Source organism: Carettochelys insculpta, chromosome 2, assembly GCF_033958435.1.
Source record: "Carettochelys insculpta isolate YL-2023 chromosome 2, ASM3395843v1, whole genome shotgun sequence".
Classification (NCBI taxonomy): domain Eukaryota; kingdom Metazoa; phylum Chordata; order Testudines; family Carettochelyidae; genus Carettochelys; species Carettochelys insculpta.
This window is the reverse complement of record NC_134138.1, coordinates 223,531,504-223,551,836: the sequence shown is the minus strand read 5'-3', so window position 1 is coordinate 223,551,836 and position 20,333 is coordinate 223,531,504. Positions and strand designations below refer to the sequence as shown.

The following is a 20,333-nucleotide window of genomic DNA, read 5'->3' as shown; positions in this document are numbered from 1 at the left end:
AGCTTCCTCCGTTTTTGCTGCCTTTCTTTTGTGGAACCCAGAGGGCCCTTCTGATTGCCTCTCTGGCACGTCTGGCTGGAGGGCCTTATCAAACAAGAGCATTTTAAGATGCATTTCTCTGTCTTTCCTTGCCCTGGCTGTGAGCTTAGCACAATGGGAACACTTCTGGGTAACATGTGATTCCCCCAGGCATCGGATGCATTCACTATGCCCATCGGAGGCATAGCTTCACGGCAGGACTCACACTTTTTAAAGCCTGAAGAAGCCATCTCGGTGAGTCTTTTACTGTTAATAGGGTACTTAGCACCTTATCCGTGCCTGTTTACCCGAATCGCGGACCCCGGCCTGCAGGGCAGCGGGTGGCCTACTGGCCTTCATGTCCACTCTTCTTCTCCGCTCCTCTCTTTCTCCTCTTTTTTATTTTTTTGTTTTTAATATTCTCTTTGTCCTCTCTCTCTTTTTTTTTTTTTTTCTGAAAAAAAGAAACAACAATTTACACGTAGAAACACTGTCTAATCTGACTCTGGCCGTAGCCTGAGCGGATTCCGTCTGCAGCCGATGGCGGTTGAGAAGGAACTGGTGGGGACCGGATCGCGCACGTGGCCGGGGACACACAAGGGAGCGGCGCGCGCCGGTGCATGCGCAATCCAGGAGAAACTGCTGGAAGAATTCCAATCTGCGGCGCCAGGCGAGCCTGACACCAATTGTGGAGCACCCACAGGGACACTCGATGAAGAAGGGAAGTTGTCAAATCTCCATCACTGGATGTTTTAAGAACAGGTTAGATAAACACCTGTCAGGGACAGTCTCAGTTTACTTGGTCTTTCTTTGCTACAGAGGGCTAAGCTTGATAACCTCTCAAGGCACATTCCAGTCATACATTTCTGTGATTCTATGACAGTGATCTTTTTCCCATAAAACCATGTTGATTGCCATTCATCATATTATCCACCTTTAATTCTGTATTAATAGAGTCCCCTATTTGCCATTGTTTATTTTGTTCAGAACTAATGTAAGGATAATTAATCTATAATTACCTGGGTTATCCTTTTCCCCTTTTTTAAACACTAATACAATATTTGCTTTCTTCCAGTTCTCTGGAACTTCCTCAGTGAACCAAGACTTATTGACAAAAACAATATTAATGCTCCAGAGATATTCTCAGCCAGCTCTGTTAAAACTGTCAGATGTAAGCAATCCAGATGTGATTTAAACATATCTAGCTATAGTAGCTGCAGTTTAGTATCCTCAGTTGTTGTTTGAGTGAAAAGTATGTTATCATCTGATACATATACATTATCTGGCTTTTTACCAAATGCAGAACAGAAATGGTATTGGACAGTTTTGCCTTTTCTGAACTATTATTGATAAATTTGCCTTTTCCACATAATAAAAACAGCATTATTGCAAATATTCTTTGTGTTCGTATTGTTTTTAAAAACTCATTCTTATTTCCTTTAACTCTGTTGGCTATGGATTTTCCTTGTGTCCTTTGTTTTCCTTATTAACTTTTTACAGTTCCTAGCTTCTGATTTATAGGACTTCCTATCAACTTTCCCTTCCTTACATTTACATATAATTTACATATTCATATAATTTTTTACAGTTGCCTTCACTTCCCTTTAAGCCAGGATGGTTTTAAAAAAGGCATGGTAGTCTTCCATGATTGCTGATTTGTGACCTTTTGGGCATGTAGTAAATGGTTCCTAAGCTATTTCCAGTATCATTAACATTTTTCTGATTAAATTTTTCCCTTCTGCTGATTTGGCTCACAATGTTTTCAGATCCATTAATGACTCATACTCCAAAAATGAGTGTCACAAACTTTGAAAATGAAATTAATAGTACATAAAGCATTCATAGAACAAAAGTAGCAAAAAGTAGTGCTCAGATTTAAAAGTGTTGATAAGAGTAGTTATTAAACAGAAGCAATCACGAGGTAATTAAAAGGAACAGCACTCTACGAATGTACAAATCACCTTTTCTGTGATCACATCAGGTCTAGCCATACTTAATGGGATGAAGACAGCATTCCAAATAATCAGAAGGTGATGGCAGGATGGCACAACTGCTCTGTAGCAATATCAGAAAAGAAATCTTCAGAGTGCTTTTTTAAGCCAGTACTTGCCGGTACTGAGTACCACCACCTTGGCAGCTCCAGTAATGGGATTGGCTGGGGGGGGATGGGGGAAGCTGGCTGACCTCTCTCTATTAGTATCAGCTCTCCTATCATTTGTTTAGTGTAGGAGCCTTTGGGTGAGTACCTTGAGATTGGACCACACTACTACAAATGTCTCTAAAAGAACTGAAATATGGAAAAAGACAATTTCTCTGAGACAGAATCCAAAGATACTGGAGATTATGAAAAAACAAAGGTGTTTGGAAGCAATATCAGTCGATGGATTGTGGCTTCCAAATGACCAAGAAACATCTATAAAAAGGTGTGGAACAGACCAAAAGGCAGCAGATAGTCTATTCCAGATACTCTGGAAGTTCAAGAACCTGTTGAAACATCATTATTGTGTCAGTTCTCCTTCTTGAGGGTGGAGTTCTCTTCCTCTGACTGAAATGAAAACACTGATGTTGATCCATCTGGAGACATATCAGCTCTTGGCATGTGTAATATAACTCACTACAGCACCAAACGATATCACAGAAAAGCCAGCAACAATACATTAGACATTCACTGTCTGTAAGTGGCTAAATGTAGGGGAATTAGTGATATCTACAAATTTTACAAAAAGGACTGAATGAACAGTCAGGGCCATATTCTGTCACTCTTACAGTGAGCAGTAGTACCTTACTTAACAAGTAATTCCACCAGAACCTCAGGACATTATTCAAAGAATAAGGTATTGTTCAATAAAAGCATGGCAGAATAGGAGGAATAGTAAGAAAACAGACAGGAGAGAATTTGTGTTTCTGAAAAAAAGTTCTCCCTAAAATTACTTGCTTTTGTTTTATGCAGCCAATGCACAAGGAATTGTTTAAATGTTGGTAATTTGTAGGTAAATTTTATGTACTAAAAATGGTAGAGTTGTACAAGTAGCGTTCAAGGTTTAACAAGCCATAGTTTTCTCTAAGACTTACTACCCTTATTAGAATTAATATTGGGTGGAAACTTACTGTCCATGATGGATAATGTGTTTTGAACTGGTGACAGATCTAGCAATGAATCCTAAAATCATAAAGACTGCTGAAAAATTACACAACACAAAAATACAATAGCTACTAAAAGAGAAGAAAAGACTCGAGAAATAATATCTGTAAGCTGCTGGGACACAGATTTCGGCTTCTGAATATACATCAATCTAGCCAACAGCAAGGATCTGTAGTCATCCTCAGACTTGGTAAACAATGGATTTCACAGTAAAATAAGTGAAGAGATCACAATCAAAATAGCTTTAGATTTTGCTGAACGCAATGCAGGGCATTCTTGATATACACACACCAATAAAACCTAGATATCAGAGCAGGAGAAAAATAATTTGAGGTGCTAAAAGAAAATGGAGAAACTTGAAAAAAGAGTATAAAATGACCAAAAACACCAAAGTAATAATTATGTTACTATGAAGATAGTTTTGGAAGAAATCAGGAGACAACAGCATAAGAATCATTGGGGTATCAACAAACAACAAAATATCCCCACTAAGTCTGTGGAGTGGTTTCTAACAAGTCGATCAACTTGGCTACTAAAAGGCCCTTACAAAACACAGGATTCAAGGTGGTGACTCAGAACAATAGGTAAACCACTCCACTGCCGCATTTAAGATGACATCTTGCTCTCCAGTTTCTCAGACTTTACTTTTTAACTAAATCCTTAAACATCACATTGCCAGGAAACCTCCAAAAAGCAACCCAGGCAGAAGCAAAGCAGTGACATCTGCCAAAGACTGAAGGAAGCCTAAAACATTATCACCAAAGACACAATTTGCTCCTCTTCTATTGAAGGAGATATGAGTGAAATCGATGCACAATAAGAATGCAAAGATCAGAATTATTAACCATGTTGCTGCTGACCTAAGCATGTATGAAATCACAAATCCCTATCATATTATGACTATATGTGAATGACCTCTGTGTTTGATACTATACATGGATGAAGTCCTGTGGCATCTTATAAACTAACCGATATTTTGGAGCTTAAGCTTTCGTGGGCAAAGACCCGCATCATAAGATGCAGCAGGTCTTTGCACACAAAAGCTTATGGTCCAAAATATCTGTTAGAGTATACGGTGCCACAGGACTTCTTGTTGTTTTTGAAGATACAGACTAACATGGGTACCTCTGTGATACTATACACAGATGGTTTGCTTGGGAAATTTCCCCTGTCAAAATGAAGTCAAGCCCAGGAGCTTAGAAGAGCTCTGTAGGACATATGAGCACTGTCGGTGGGGAACCAAGCTTAAGTCCAAACCATGTATGAACATTAACTGCATCTGTTCAAATTGAAAAAAAACTGAGGATTGCCAATTGTTCGTACATCTATTGCCTTTTTAGTACTTTGTAGCAGCAAAGGTTTCTCTTTGCCACATGTACTTTGCTTGTCTCTACTGCTGCTCAGTGAAAGAAAAAAAAAATAAAGAACATGAATATTGCTCTTACCTTCCAGAGGTCAGGTGGGCCTTCAATAAGTTTGGCATTTGTTTTACAGTATTTTAGAGCCAAGTGCAGACATTCTGTCCCATAATCCAGGTCATAATCACTACACTGTAGTAATTAAAAACAAGAAACATTTGGGTTTTTTATTGTATTTAAGTGTACAATTACCATATTAATAGTCTCAGTGACAAAATATTTTTCTAGTTTTAATGACATTTGGTGTTCCTTACAATTCTATCCACAGTGCTGGCACCTTAATAGTCATGTAGATCAGCACTGGCGAGCCTTGGCAAAACCCCATGCCAGGACACCTTTCTTCTCCCCTCAACCCTCTAAAGCAGCTGAGCTCATCTAATTACTGAGGACTTGAAAGGCAAGAATACTAGTGCTTGAAAGCAAAATTAAGGGATGGGTTCTCTCCCGAGCCCAGCTACACTCATCTCAAATCATGAACTGTGGTCTGTGTCTCACTCAATCTCGGGCTGTCCTGGCCTTGATGTAAGTTAAGCAGCCCTTATGCTGCTCTACACTTGCTAAAAGACCACGAACCAGCTCAGAATTACATTAGAATGCTGCACCTTTCATCTCCCAGCACAGAGATATAAAGAGTAAGGATGGCATAGGAAACTGCACTGCAGGCAAAACTCCCAACTGGCTAGATTATGTTCTATTTGTACTGCTCAGGCAACACAAAGAATCCAGACCTAGAACCGAGAATCCAGTACATCTCCTATATACAAATTTCACTGTTAAATTTTTCTTCCTTGCCTTTGGTGGGGACTGTAAAATTGCAGGCTCTGGTTAGAGAAGTTGTTTGTCATGTTCCGTTTTAAAAAAACATTGTTAATGTAAAGCGTTCTAAATTCTGCTGCAGGGTACCACTCAGCATAAGCTGAAAATGCTCCAAAATAATCAGAAGCTATCTAAAAATAAGAGTTCATATTGAGCCCAGGGAAAAACATGCAGGATTATTTTTTCTTCTTCCAAGATCTGAGTAATTAAAATATGGTAGGATTACACAATGAATTGTGGCAAACAGCAGTTTAGAAGCGGAAAAACAAACTAGAACATTTAAACACAACAGTAAGGGGTGGGCGGCTGAATCTGAACTACTTGTATCTGTAAACCTCAGCACTGCCATATACATACTATAAGCAGGGAGTATGAAATTGAGAATTTTACAGGGCAAAACAGAAAGTAATCTGGTACAATTATTCCACCCTTCCTTTCCTTTTCTTTCTTTTTCAATTTAGAAAAGAAAAAAAAACAACAATGCCTAAACATGTCAGCTGTGACAAATAACAAGTTAGTCTTCAAGGTGCTACAGGACTTCTTGTTATATGGGAAGCTACAGACTAACAGGGCTACCCCTCTGAGTCTATGTCAACTGTGAGCTTCTTTAAAGTTTGTTAGACTGATTATGGAAGACAGTAGCAACAACGCACAGTACCCTTGGATTGCCTTATTAAGTTTAAGTGTAAAGGGAATGGCTACACTTAGAAAGCTGAAGAGGCACAGCTGCAGCGGCTACACTGTACACAAGCACTACAGCAATGGGGAGGGGGGATTCCCATTGCTGTAGTTAATCCATATCCCCAAGAGGCTGTAGCTAGATTGATGGAAGGATTCTTTCATCATCCTAACAGTGTCTACACTGGGGGCTAAGTCAGCCTAGCTATGTCTGTCAGGGGTATGGATATTTCAGACCCCTCCAACGCATAACCAGACAAATGTAAGTTCCCACTGCAGAACAGCCTTCTGATAAATAACTTGGTGAAAGGGTCTCTCAGTCCCTGTCCACCTCTTGTAAGGTACTTTGTGAAATGCCTCAAGGAATATATCAGAGTAGTGCTACTATTATAAAGAAAATGGAACAGAATGAAATTCTATCACTTGGTATACTATTTAAATGAATAATAATAATAATAATAATAATAATAATAATAATGGTTTTCCAATCAGTCATCCTGCAACCAGCAGCAAAAGCTTTTTATACCCCATTTTTAAAAAAAAAAAGAGATGAATTTTAGCAGCAGACTTCCATAACTATTTTAAGATCTTTCGGTAATAAAATAAAACAGAAGATAAAATAAGGAAAAATACACCTAAGAAGAAAAGGAACTTGTTTCAGGAAAATAATCAGATAATCATAACAGCAGCAATGAAAAAAGTTGCACAATGTTATTTAAATGGCACAGAGGCTGTTATATGTGGGGGTCCCTCTGCCTACAAGATGCTCTGATTTTAACTGGGAGGATCCTTTGTCCTGCAATCTGGCTTTAGAGACTACAACTCCCATGATGCCTTGGGAAGGAAAAAGAAGAAAAGTGTGGCTTTTTGCCCAGGCACAGGGAGAAAATAGTGCTCTCCTTGTTTTGGGGAGTTAGGGTTGATGCTGCAGGCACACTGAGGCCTGTGACTGAACAGAGCACAAGGTGTGGAGCTTTTTCCAAGCCTGGAACTGCTTTGGGAAGCTACAGCCTGCCAATGAGAAGCCCTGCAGAGAGAGGACTGTAATTATCTGTGCCTGTTAAAATTCTTCAGGGGCTAGCTCCAGTGTCAGAGGGGCTGATCAGCTTGTTGTCCTTCCTGGAATGACACACAGAACCTCCACCAAGCTGTTTGCAATCCAGTGGAATACCTGCAAGTGCACCAACACGAGCGAGTATCTGCAACTCTGATACCTGAAAAGTGTATAGTCGGGGCGGGATAATACTAAAACATATATTTCACTTACACTTGTACTCCATCACATGATTTACCACTCTATTCACTACCTATTGTATAAACATAAAACAGGGTTTGATTTTGGTTTTACAATAGACTCGTTTTGCCAGTCTATGGGGATGATGACGGGGGAACAAAAGGGAAATTAAAGCAACATATCAGTTCAAATCTATTTTTAATGTGCTGCTTTTGGAAGTTTTGCTACTTTGATAAATTCAGATAATAAGAATCAGCCTTAATCAGGAAATGTTTATGATTCATAAAAACAGGATATTTATAATCAAAATTGTCAGTTAACCATGCATCCCAAACACCAATATTCTAATTCTTACATGTTTCTTGCCCTGAATTCTCATAGCCTCAAAATGATAGGCTGAGCAGATAGATTATAACACAGGTTCAGTTTGATCAAAACTTTTCACATAATGCCTGTCAATACACAGTTGGTCATAACAATCATGGGTACTAAGCTTGATAAAATTATTGGCAGAGTTTAAATTTTGAAGCAGAAATTTGTGATGTTGGAAACGCATCTGTAAACTCTGGCACCAAATACATCCGCAACAGAAAGAAACCAGATGGGTTTGACGATGTCAATTATCAAGAAGAAAAACAGTTATTTAAAGAAGCTTTGTGGCTATTGGATAATCAGGAAAGTAAAACATAATCTTAAAGGTTTTCAGAATGGTTTGAAGATGATCCCGCCTTATATTTGTACTTTATCATGTTCTATGTTTAGATACATAAGCTGCTCAGCAACAGTGAACAGACTAAAGTTTACAAAGTTGTGCAAGTTCTTTATTGTGTTTTGGAGCATATTCATAGTCCTGTAATGATTCATTCTCAGATGCTTTGCAACAGATTTCGCTGTGGAACACAAAAGTCTGGTCTCCATGCTAGCAATTTGCAAATTCTGTTTAATCCATATAACCAAGTTAAATGAAATCATGTTTGCAACAATTATATGGCATCCGCCCTATTACTCTAGAAGCCTAGTGAGATGTGCTTTGCAAGATCAGACAAGAAGGGTACTGTAGTATTACAGAGTTGCTGGCATTATCTATATCAACATAGAACATACAACATGTTCAGATAGGGTGTAAGGGGCTGAGTAGGATTGAGACCTTAGCATTTGCATTTGTAACCTGTATAGACTGTACTAAATTTGGAGTTTTTAATGTACTTTTTTATTTTGGACTTATTTGAAAACAGTGTTGCCGCTTAAAAAATGAGCTGCATTGAAATTCCCTAACACAAAAACTAGGAAACTGGGTTTCTCCACAACGGAATCTGTACCTTGCCATCTTCCTCCTCTGCCTTTTTTTATCTGCTGAAAACCATGAAGTTGAATTTTAACAGTTCTAGAGAGAAAAGCTGTGTGTGTATTCCTATAGTAATGTTAATAGCCATTGAGCCTTTTGGTCCTTATCACTAATTTTGACTGTATTTATGAGATAACATTCCGTGGGTATCTAGTATGAGAAAGTTTCTTACATTTACAATATCTGAAATTGTCAGCAGTTTACTGTTTTGTTATCCTTTATGTACTGATACAAATAAATATGGTTTTGCGGTTGAAATGCAAGTTAGCTGCAGGCAAGGCTTTAGGCTGCGATTTTCGTTCTTGAAGGTAAGTACGAGGAGACAGAAGGGACTATGGACGATGTCCTGAAAGACCTGGTGAACAAGGAAATATGTGACTCTGCTACACATAGGATCCCAGTGAAAAAGCACCCCCCCATCTCCCCCCCCCCCCCGGGATAACTCTAAATTGTGGCTGGAACTAGAACGCTAGGTTGGTGGGTTACATTGGACCCCAATCCTTCCTTCCAGTATCCTCCCATACTCTGGTACTACATTCCTGACTTTAAGCCCACGCTCCCTGCACGCCACGTTAACGCTTATGTGGAGCAAAATACAGCTGTAATCACTGATTTTATTGATTTCTGATGAACCACTATTATGCATTTGAAAGAAGCTATAAAAGAGATTATCACTGTGCCCCTGTGACTACTTTTCTCAGACCGTAACCTCCATGGTGGGGATAAAACTGTAGTACAAACCCCACAGTTGTCTACCAAAAGTTAGAAACAAGCTGTGTGTTGCAGTATTTTTTTAAACTATGTTCAGCAGCACACTGGTGTTCCAGGAACAACTCACAGGTGTGCCACAAGCCTTTGGAAAAATATACTGATGGTATATATTTTATGTTATTAAAACCAGATACTATATTACTTCTTCATTGCTATGATACCTGATTAGATTACAGTGAGGTCTCAGAGTAAGCAAACTCAGAGTACGTGACCCCACTCTTATGTGTCTGACCCTGATTCCTATTGTAAACCCTGTTGTGCAATTTCCAGTTGCACTTAACTCGATCCCCCCGCCCTGGCTCAACCCCACTGGCTCTGCACCGCCAGGCTCAGCCCTCCTCCCCAGCTCTGCTCACCACCTGAACATAGCTCCTGCTCACCCCCCACCCCTGCTTCTGGCTCCAGCTCACCACCCCTCAGGCGGGACTCCAACTCAACCTCCCAGGTCCCCGTTCAACACCCCCTGCCGGCTCACCGCCCACACGTGGCTGTGGCTCACCCGCCACCCCCACCCCTCTCTCTGGCTCATCACCCCTAGCGCGTGGCTTGGTTCACCCCCCATTCCCCACCCCAGTTTAAGCCCTCTGCATGGCTCCATCAAACCCCTCGCATACGGCCCCATTTCCATACTCCTGCCCCAGTTTAAATCCCCTGCGCGCGGCTCTGATTCAACCCCCACAGCTTCCCAGGCACAGCCCCAATTCAACCCCTCTGCTGGCTCACCAACCATGCCCAGCTCTGGCTCCAGCTCAACCCCCTGCCGCAGCCCAGCTCACCGTCCATGTGTGGCTCTAGCTCACCTGCCACCCCCACCTCTGGCTCTGGCTCACCACCCCTCACGCGTGGCTCCAGTTCACCCTCCACTCCCCGCCCCGGTTTAAACTCCCCCACACAGCTCCAATTCACCCCCCAAGCCCCAGTTCACCACCCCTCCACCGTCTCACCACCCACACCTGGTTCTGGCTCCAGTTCAACCTCCAGCCGCATCCTAGCTCGCTGCCTGAGTAGGGCTCTGACTCACCATCCCGTACACAGCTCCAGCTTAACAGCACCCCTCTCCCCCCTGCAGCCCTAACTCATCCCAGCCTTGTCCCCCCCACCTCCCATGGCCCCAACCCACCGCCAGGCTTAACTCTCCCCAACTGCCACCCCACCCCAGGACTTACTTTTCTGCTGCTTCCCCAGCTGCAGAACATGGGTTCTGCCAAGGAAAAAGCCAGACCCCCAGCTTGCGTGAAATGTGCGTTACGCGAGGGTGCATGGAATGGAACCCTCGTGTACTCTGAGACCTTACTGTACTACATTTTGTTTTTGCTGTATGGTTTTTGTCTTTGTTTTTTCATTTGTTTTTGTTTTTTGGTCTGATAACAGTTTTTTAAAGAAAAATTTCACAGGTATTCTGCATAAAAAATATTATGGTTTGCTGTTCCGTGGTCTCAAAAAGTTTAAGAAACACCAGTCTATTGTATACGGAATGATTACACATTTTCAATGTTTCTCTCATTCCCTTCACTTCATTCTCACTGGCCGTGTCGACACTACCAAGATCTTCCAAAGGAGCCAGGACTCTTTCAAAAGAGCCCAAGGATTTTGAGCCCACATTTTGACCCCACCTTTGCCCTGCTGGATGCCAGCTTGGCCACCCAGGAGCACCCCCACCCCACAGTTAGGAGCAGGTATGGTCAAAAGTGAAGGACATGCAGCAGGCCTACTTCTGGGCCAGGGACATGGCTGGCTGCTCAGGGTCAGGAGCCGTCAGCTGTCGCTACTCTTAGGAGCTTGACAGCCTCCTTGTAGCCAAGGACGCTGCCCTGCACCCACAGTGCTGGACACCACGGCACTGGACACCACGGTGCCTGAGTCAGAGCCAAAGTCGGAGGAGCAACCCAGACCCTCCACCTGGACCACACTCCCAGAGCCAGAGCACAAGCAGATCTTGGAGGAGGAGGGATCCAGTGATGGGACACTGGTAATCACCATCCCTTCAGGTTCCTTGAGCCAGGCACCCTCAACCAGGGCCTCCCTGGATCTTCCTGAGGGACCCTCTGGTAGATACACAGCACATTGCACACCCTGGGTTATGGGGAGTTGGCACCCACCTCTGTCACAGCTGGCAGTGAGCCAGCCACATGATTGCCAGCCCCAGTCTGGACACAATCCAAAAGGCAACATCTCCTGGCCTGTGGAAATGACCGCAGGTCACACTCAGCGCCAGCTCCCATGGACAGCACCATAAGCCAATCTGCTTTTTGTGCATGGACACACTCTTTTGAAGACAATCTTTTAGAGAATATCTTCTGGAAGATCTTCTTTTGCAAGAGCATGGTAGTGTAGACACAGCCACCGTCTCCTTACAAACAGAAGCCAAGCAGAATGGGTACGGATGGAATGGAATGGAGGTTGAAAACGCTGATTATCTGAGGAAAAGGTAGTTCTTTCTCCATTAGATTATTATAAAACTGTTATGGTCTCTGTCCCTGGTGTCTGGCCTGTCCCTGAACTAGGTCACGCTACTCACACTGAGAGAAATAAAGGTGGGAGAAGAATCTGCTTTGGCAATTGCATAAACATGATGGCTACATCTACACTAGAGAGAAACTTCGAAATGGCCATGCAAATGGCCATTTCCAAGTTTACTAATGAAGCACTGAAATACATATTCAACACCTCATTAGCACGCTGGCGGCCGCGGCACTTCAAAATTGACATGGCTCGCCGCCACACAGCTTGTCTAGATGGGGCTCCTGTTCAAAAGGACCCCGGCTACTTCGAAGTCCCCTTATTCCTATGAGCAGATGGGAATAAGGGGACTTCAAAGTAGCCGGGTCCTTCCGAAAAGGAGCCCCATCTGGATAAGCCACGCGGCGGCGAGTATGTCAATTTCGAAGCGCCACGACCGCCCACGTGCTAATGAGGCACTGAATATGTATTTCAGTGCTTCATTAGTAAACTTCAAAATGGCCATTTGCATGGCCATTTCGAAGTTTCTGGTTAGTGTAGACACGGCCGATGCGTGTCAAAGGAGAGGCAAGAGCTTATGATGCTGGTCTCAAGCTTCAAGTAATGAAAGGAAGTTGTCATGTCTCTTTTCCTGAGCACTGAGCCAATGTAAGGACAGCCCTGAGACAGGAAACTCCATGTGCTAGCCGAGAAAATAATTAACTTCCAGGCAAAGCACCTTCCAGTCCTGTAGGCATATTTCATGAACCTTCAAGTGTGGCAGATTCAGCCGGGTCTCCAAGTTCAATAGCTGATTGAGCCTCAAATGGTTTCTAATTCTGGGCATCACATTTCAGGAAAGATGTGGGCAAACCAAAGAAAGTCCAGAGAAGAGCAAAAAAATGATTAAAGATCTGGAAAACATGGCCTATGATAGAAGATTGGAAAAAAAATGGATTTGTTTAGTCTGGAGAAGACAGAGAGGACATGATAGGGTGAAGTACATAACAGATTATAAGGAAGAGGGTGAAAAATTATTCTCCTTAACTTCTGTGGATTGATCTTAAATTGTTGAAAGGAAGGTTTAGGTTACGTATTGGTGGCTAAGCACCAAAATAAATTCCACAAGGAGCCTGTGAAATTTCCATCACTGGAGATTTGTAAGAGGAGGTTAGACAAAAACCTGCTAGAGATAGATAATACTTAGTAGTGCCATTAGTACAGGAGAATGGACTAGATGATCTCTCAAGTTCCCTTCCAGTCCTATGATTCTATGATTACCCATCCACTGTCTAATATTAAACAGTGTTAAATGAGGTCTGGGATTTGGTATATCAGGAGTCCCCAGACTTAACGACACAATTCATTCCTCAGAAGTGCATTCCAAAAGACAGTGTGGGTGGCAGCCATAATAGTGAGTAGTTCCTAATGCCTCTTTAACAACCCACAAAGGGAATGGTGGGTGGAATAGTTCATTCCCTCATTATTTTGTCCATCAGTTAGGACTAATTTCTGACACACCAATTTTGGTTCACTGATTTCTGGTCCCATACTTCTCTTGTGTGCCAAGCATGATTTTAACTAAGTTACTGAATTATATTAGTAGGCATTTTTGTGTGGACTAATTTAGCCTGTCTCCCTTTTACACTTTTTCCATTAACATTTTTGTATACATCATTGTGGCATCTCATGAATTTTCAGGTATGACATACAGTTGAGCTCACAATTAGAACATACTCGTTGGCCCAGTTATCACAACAGTTCCTGTAACCCTCCACACATGGAAAGATTGGCATGCAGTGTAATACAGAGACTATATGTATTCTGAAGAGAGAATTCCCTGAAAGTTTTCTCCTACCGAGCCTCCAGATAGGTGACTCCCTGACTAGCTAAGGAGTGACAGAAGATACAGAGTTTACAGAATGTCACCATCTATCCCTGACCTAATGAAAAAAGGGTTTAAGGTTGAAGTAGGCTCAGGAGACTAGATCCTAACATAAGGCTACGACAGACAAAGGACATTTGGAGAACACTCTTAGAACTGAGAGACACTCTAGACAATAGAAATAGAGAGCTTGCTTTAGGATTCTTTTCAGAGAACGGAACACAATTCTATGCTATGCTTCAGAGTAGTCTGCGGGTGGAGGGGGTGAATACATTTGTCTTTTTGTCAAAAATAAATAAATAAATAAATTTGGCCTTAACCTAGTTACTACGTTCTCTGCAAAGGAAGTGGTCCATATGACTCAACCAAGATAAAAGAATACACCAGGTCTCCATCTTGCTTAAGGATGTCACTACACCTAAGTTATCTTTATGGAAGTCTGGATGGCTACTGCATAGATAAAGTGAGACCCCCCCTGACTCCTGAATACCCAGAGTATCCTCAGAACACCTCTACAATAAAACACCTATTCTATATCTTCCCAGCCCAAGTTATTTCTGTACTGTAGAGAGGAAAAGAAATGGGTGTGGCTTTGCTGCTCAAGAGCTGCCACATGATGCTGAGTGGCTACAGCAGTCTAACACGGCAAAGGGTGGTAATGGGCACCACAAAGCAGTAGAACTCAGTGTGGCTGCAGATTGCGCTGAGGAGGCTTTCTCTAGATTGACTGACATAACAAAAGTCAGAATGCAAACTGACTGGCATAAGATTTGAATCTGGATATAAATTTTGAGGAGTAAGGGGACTTCGAAGTTGCCTCAGCACTTTGAAGTACTGGCGGGTGAGCCGCGGCTAGACGTGTGCCGGTACTTCAAAGTTTAAAACTTCGAAGTTGCTACGGGGGGGAATTTGCTTAATGAAGTGCTGCCTATGAACAGCAGCACTTCATTAGTAAACTCCCAACACCCTAATTACCATGCTTCCTTTGAAGGAAGGTGGTAGTGTAGACAAATCCACTGAGTAATTAAAGAAGTTCAATCTGTTCAGATTTGTCTAAGAAAGGTTTAAGAGGTGACTTGATCACTATCTACAAGTGTCTAAATGGGGAATAGATTTCTGAAAATAGAGGATTCTTAAATTAAGCATCAAAGGCATAACAAGAGGCAACAGTTGAAAGCTGACACCAGACCAACTCAAATGAGGAAGAGGTGCACCTTTTTAACAGGGAGGATAATTTGCCTTTGGAACAATTTTTCCAGGGAGGCATTCAGTGAAATTCTCTTGCCTGTAATATGTAGGAGGACATATCAGGTGATCAAAATAGGCCCTTTTGGTCTTAAAATCTATGAATTTTTTAAGTGATGGATTTTAATTACTGATCTAAAAGCTCATTGTTCTGGGATCTTCACAGAATGGAATTTGGATGGACGGAGGGTTCCTGCAGGAACTGATGGGATTCAGTGGCTAGCATTATTTCCTTAGTACAAGAAATAAATGGTTATGAAAGGCGCTATTCAAAGTACAGTCTACATGTGACTTGTCGGAAGAAATCACACATTACTTGTGAAAAGACTGTATGTCTTCCTAAATTATCACCCAGCAAGTTCCACTTGAATACAGCATTTCTCTTCAAGTCCTGACCCAGACAAAGTGTCCTATTAAGCAGCTGCAAAGTTTCAGACAAGATGTGGCATCTTTTCAGTGGAGAGCAATACTGTCATTGTATAAAGAGATAATATATGAGATCGTACAGTGTTTTGGGATCCCACAAGATGAGGAGTACCATAAAATATGAGTAATTATTCCATTAAAAATTATTTTATTTTTTCTGGTAAAAGAGTCATACAACATCACTGAAAAATTCCCCAACTAATCTTAATTAATTTCCACCACAGAATTCACATAATATCCTGAATCCACTACTATGCCAAATAACTAATCAAGTACAGAATTTTCTAAAATAATGAAGGTCATTCAACAGACCACCAATCTTGCTTCAGATTTTAACTAAATTAAAACATTATTGAACTAACATCAGATTAAAATATACTTCTTAAAAGAGGATTAATAAGGCTGTTGGTTTCCGGGTGGGAAAAGTCCTATTATACAACAATGCAGAACAAAGAGAAAAGCTATGTGGGTAAAAAATGTCAGTGGAGGCAACTGTAAAATCTCTTAGGAAAGTACCAAAAATACATACTAAAAGTTAGATTTATTATCAAGTCCACTGATGGGATTTATTTGTGCAGGACTCAGCATGTATCAGACTAGGACTGGATGGAGAAAGGTAACTCTGTTTTGTGGAGGATTTAGATTGTTGAAAATCTGGTTTCATTCCGATTTGGAATGAAAAACAAAAATTCCAGTGTTCTCCATATAAAGGAATGGAAGCTGAGGCAGTCCAAACAGAGAAGAGTGCGTGGGCAGCATTAAGTACATGAAGATGGTGCTAAGTCCTGCCATGAAGGCAGGAGACTGGACTTGATGACCTCTTGAGATGCCTTCCAATTCTAGTATTCTATGATTCTATGAAAAAACAATAAAACCCTGAACACCAACAAAGAGAATAAGAAAGTGCTTTTGGATAAATCAGCAAGCCTATTTCAAGTGAGAGAATGAGCCCCAAAACAGACCAAACTATGTTTTCTTGTCAAACTATCATATCTGAAGTCATAGCTGCCCATGGACAACTGAACACAGAACTAAAAATTAATAACAGCTTAGATATAAGTGATCATGTCTTCATCATATTTACAAAGTGCAAGTAAAAGAAAGCCCAAACCAATAATATATACTTCACACTATAATAGGTCACTCATAACTCGCTTTGCGGATGCATATATGGAATCTGGCCTCACAATCAGCTTAAAGAAGACCCAGGTGATGGGCCAAAATGTGGGTAACGAGCCATCTATCAATGTGCTAGACTATGAACTGGAAGTCATCCATGAGTTCGTGTACCTAGGCTCGACGATCTCGGACAACTTGTCACTTGATAGCGAGATCAACAAGCGCATTGGAAAAGCCGCCCCAACTTTCTCCAGGCTGACGAAGAGAGTATGGGCTAACAATAAGCTCACTGTACTCACCAAGGTGCAGGTCTACACAGCCTGTGTTTTGAGCACGCTGCTGTATGCCAGTGAAACAGGACTTTGCGCTCAAAACAAGAGCAGCGGCTCAACACATTCCACATGTGCTGCCTTAGGCGCATACTCGGTATATCATGGCAGGACAAGGTCCCCAATAGCGCAGTGCTTGAGAGGACAGGCACCGCCTCCATTGTCACCCTTCTCAAACAGAGGCATATGCCCTGGCTGGGCCATGTCTCATGCATGACAGACGGCCGAATACCGAAGGACCTCCTCTTTGGCGAACTGGCGTCTGAAAAGAAGCCAAAAGGGCGACCTAAATTGCGCTACAAGGACATGTGCAAGCATGACCTCAGCACTCTCTCTATCAGTGTGAACACCTGGCATTTGCTTGCCTCAGACAGGCATGCCTGGAAACAGGGAGTGAAGAAAGCCTTTGTTATGTATGAAACTACCTTGGTGAAGGAAGCGGAAGACAGGAGAGCCCTCAGAAAGATCCGTGCCCGTGATACCAGAGCGACATCTGTCTACTGCTGCTCACAGTGCAGAAAGGTCTGCCACTCCTGGATTGGATTGCACAGCCACAGAAGACGCTGCTCGAATCACTCCAACTGGGGCACAAACCCATGATCCCTTGGGATCGAAGGATGCTTACTACTATAATAGCACAAATTTCACACAAAGCTGAAAACAAACATGAGCCAAATCAACTGGGAGGAAGAACTTAATCAGAAAAAATGAAAATGATACTTGGGAATCATTTAAGAACACCTTACTAGATGCCCCCAAAAAACTACAATAGTGGAAGAAGGTTGTTCTAGTTAAAATAAAACTTGGGCCACAGGGTAGTGAAGACACCTGTAAAACAGTAACATAAAACAACAAATGAAAGAAAGGGGAAGTTCTTACTAAGGAACAGAAATCAGAAGATAAGTATTGTAGAAATTTGATTAGGTAAGCCAAGGGACAAAAGGAGAAACTTATGGCCAGAAGAGTTAAAAACATTTAATAGGATTTTTTTTAAAAAATATATTAGGAACAAAAGAAATCCACTACTTATCCATCATTATATGGGAACTGTGTAATTATCAAGAATAATTCAGAAAAGGCAGAATTATCTAATAAATTCATCTGTTCTCTATTGTGGGGGAGGGAGCAGATTATATAGTTCCATTATATGATGATTGTAACACTCTTTCTATCCCACCAGTATCCTTGGAGGATTTTGAACAGAAGCTGCTACAGGCAGACATTTTTAAAACAGATATCTTGCATCCAAGAGTTTTATATGAGGTAGTTGAGGAGCTCACAGAAAAAATAATGTTGATTTTCAATAAGTTTTGGAGCACTGAAAAAGTTCCAGAAGACTGGAAAAAAAGCTAATGTTCTGACAGTTTTTAAAAGGGATGATCCACGCAAGTACAGATCTGGCAGTCTGACCTCACTCCCAGGCAATATACTGCAGCAGCCATTGTGAGACTTGAATAATAAATAACTTAAATAAGGGTAATGTAATTAATGAAAATCAACATGGGTTTATGGAAAAGATTCCTGAAACCAACCTATTATATATTTGGATAAGATTACAAAAATCTAGGAACTAATCAGAATTTTCTTCCCATCTGTCACGTTGGTTTTATGTTTAGATTATACACAGCAAAATTCAAAATTGTTCAGTGAGCCACATTCCCCAACTTTACATTATCATGCCACTAAATATTATAATCTACACAGATACACAGGTTGTAAGTGTAGGTTGGAAATTAGGAAAAAACTATTTCACTAGGAGGATGGAAGTACTGGAATGTGTTACCAAGAGAGGTGGTGAAATCTCAATCCCTGGAGGTTTTAAAGTCCCAGATTGATAAAGTCCTGGCTGGAACTATTCAGATAGGGTTAATCCTACTTTAGGCAGGGGGCTCGACTTGACCTCCTGAGCTCTCTTCCAGCCCTTGAATTCTATGATTCACGTTTGTAGAATATCCAATGACGCTAAATGTTTTTGCAAATTCATATGAACCCACGCTCTTTTACTGTATTACTAAATGTCAGAATTTTGTTTTAGAGATAAAGAGCATGTCCATATTCTAAAAGGACCTTTGAGACAAGAAGGATTAAAATCCATCACTTTATTAATGTAAGAGGAAAAAAGCGTTACACACATAAATAACTTACTGGGATGCTTCAAGAACCTGAAAAGCAGACAGCAACTTAACAGATAAATATAAGTACAGAACTAAAATTAGGTTTTTCAAACATAAGAGTACAACTACTGATTACATGTTGTAGGCAGCTGGAAGTAGTCTGCACTGAAGACTCCACGGTAGAAGAAGTCCAGCAGTCCAGCCACTCTCTGCTGACAGAGCGATCCGCTTTCATGTGTGGCCACAATCTGTCGACAGAAGTTTTGATGGAAGATATCTTCTGATAGTAACTTCTGTTGACAGATCACTGTAGTGTAGACGTAGCCCAAGAGTCTTCAGGAAGGCCACAAGTAACTACAAAATGTCAACATACAAAGAAGTAGGTTTCCCCATTACCCATGGCCTCACTTCTGTCACATTCCACACCCTTAAAGACCAAGCCTGGATGTTACTGCCTCCCCTCCAGACAGCTACATTAAAAACAAATGCTTACTACGCCTGTGTCCTCAGTGTTTCCTTCCAGTCAAGTTTAAATATATTCAGTTCCTTTTGATAGTACTACCTAAATGCTATGAACATGTAGTGGTCCTGTAGCCACTCCAGCAAGGAGAGGATCATAGGGAAGCCAGAAGAGGCTTGTGCAACTCTGGCTCATCAAGGCAGGGAGCAGTCAGACAATCAGGGCTAGGCTGTACCCTTTGAACGACTGCCAGGGCTGAGTGGAGCAGACGCTTGCATCACTAGGGAATGGGATCAGTGCTGAGTGTTTGTACCCTGTACATTTAAAGGGGAACACTGACAGTGCCCTTCTGAGGGCAGCAAGGGGGTCCCAGACCAAGGCCAGAGTGCTGGGAAGATCCCATGCCAGCTCTGTCAGATGAGATCTAACTGCTACCTCCGTCAAGAGAAGTTTATGGCAACAGTCCGTTCTTTTTCAATTCTTGTCCAGAAACGCTGGCAAATGGGACACTTACCTGTTTGATATCCTCATCCCAAGCACTTCAAACAGGAATCATGTGGCTTGCCTCTGGGCGTAGACTTCCGCAGCACATGCAGGATTTAAACCCCAGTGACTGTGGCATGTGATCCAGTGTTTCAAGGTCTTCAGCTCCAGGTGGGGTCCCTGAAACCTGAGTCCTGCAGCACACAGCTGAAGCCCTCAGGTTTTGGGTTTGCCCTGGACAGCGGGGCTCAGGCTTCAGCCCCAGACTCCTGCAAGTCTAAGCCAGCCCCAGCAACCCATTCAAAGGGGATTGTGACCCTCCTTCCCTGGAGGGCACAAACCACATTTGAGAATAGCATGTGAATAGTTATAATGGGATTATGACAACCTATGTGGCCTTGGAGTTTAACT

The 20,333-nt window shown here is 41.9% G+C and overlaps 1 protein-coding gene across 6 annotated transcripts in view; it reads right to left on the bottom strand.

Moving 5' to 3' along the window:
• CRPPA (CDP-L-ribitol pyrophosphorylase A) overlaps nucleotides 1-20,333 on the bottom strand; it is a 223,280-nt gene that overhangs the window by 152,718 nt on the left and 50,229 nt on the right. For 5 of the 6 annotated variants that reach the window (XR_012644052.1, XR_012644051.1, XM_074984660.1 and 2 more), the window contains one exon: nucleotides 4,606-4,710. The exons of the other annotated variant lie outside the window; for it this stretch is intronic. Coding sequence is in view for 3 of the 5 variants with exons in the window: in XM_074984660.1 (XP_074840761.1) it covers nucleotides 4,606-4,710 (105 nt within the window). In the remaining 2 variants the exon portion in view is untranslated. The remainder of the gene's footprint in view (nucleotides 1-4,605; nucleotides 4,711-20,333) is intronic. 6 annotated transcript variants of the gene reach the window in all.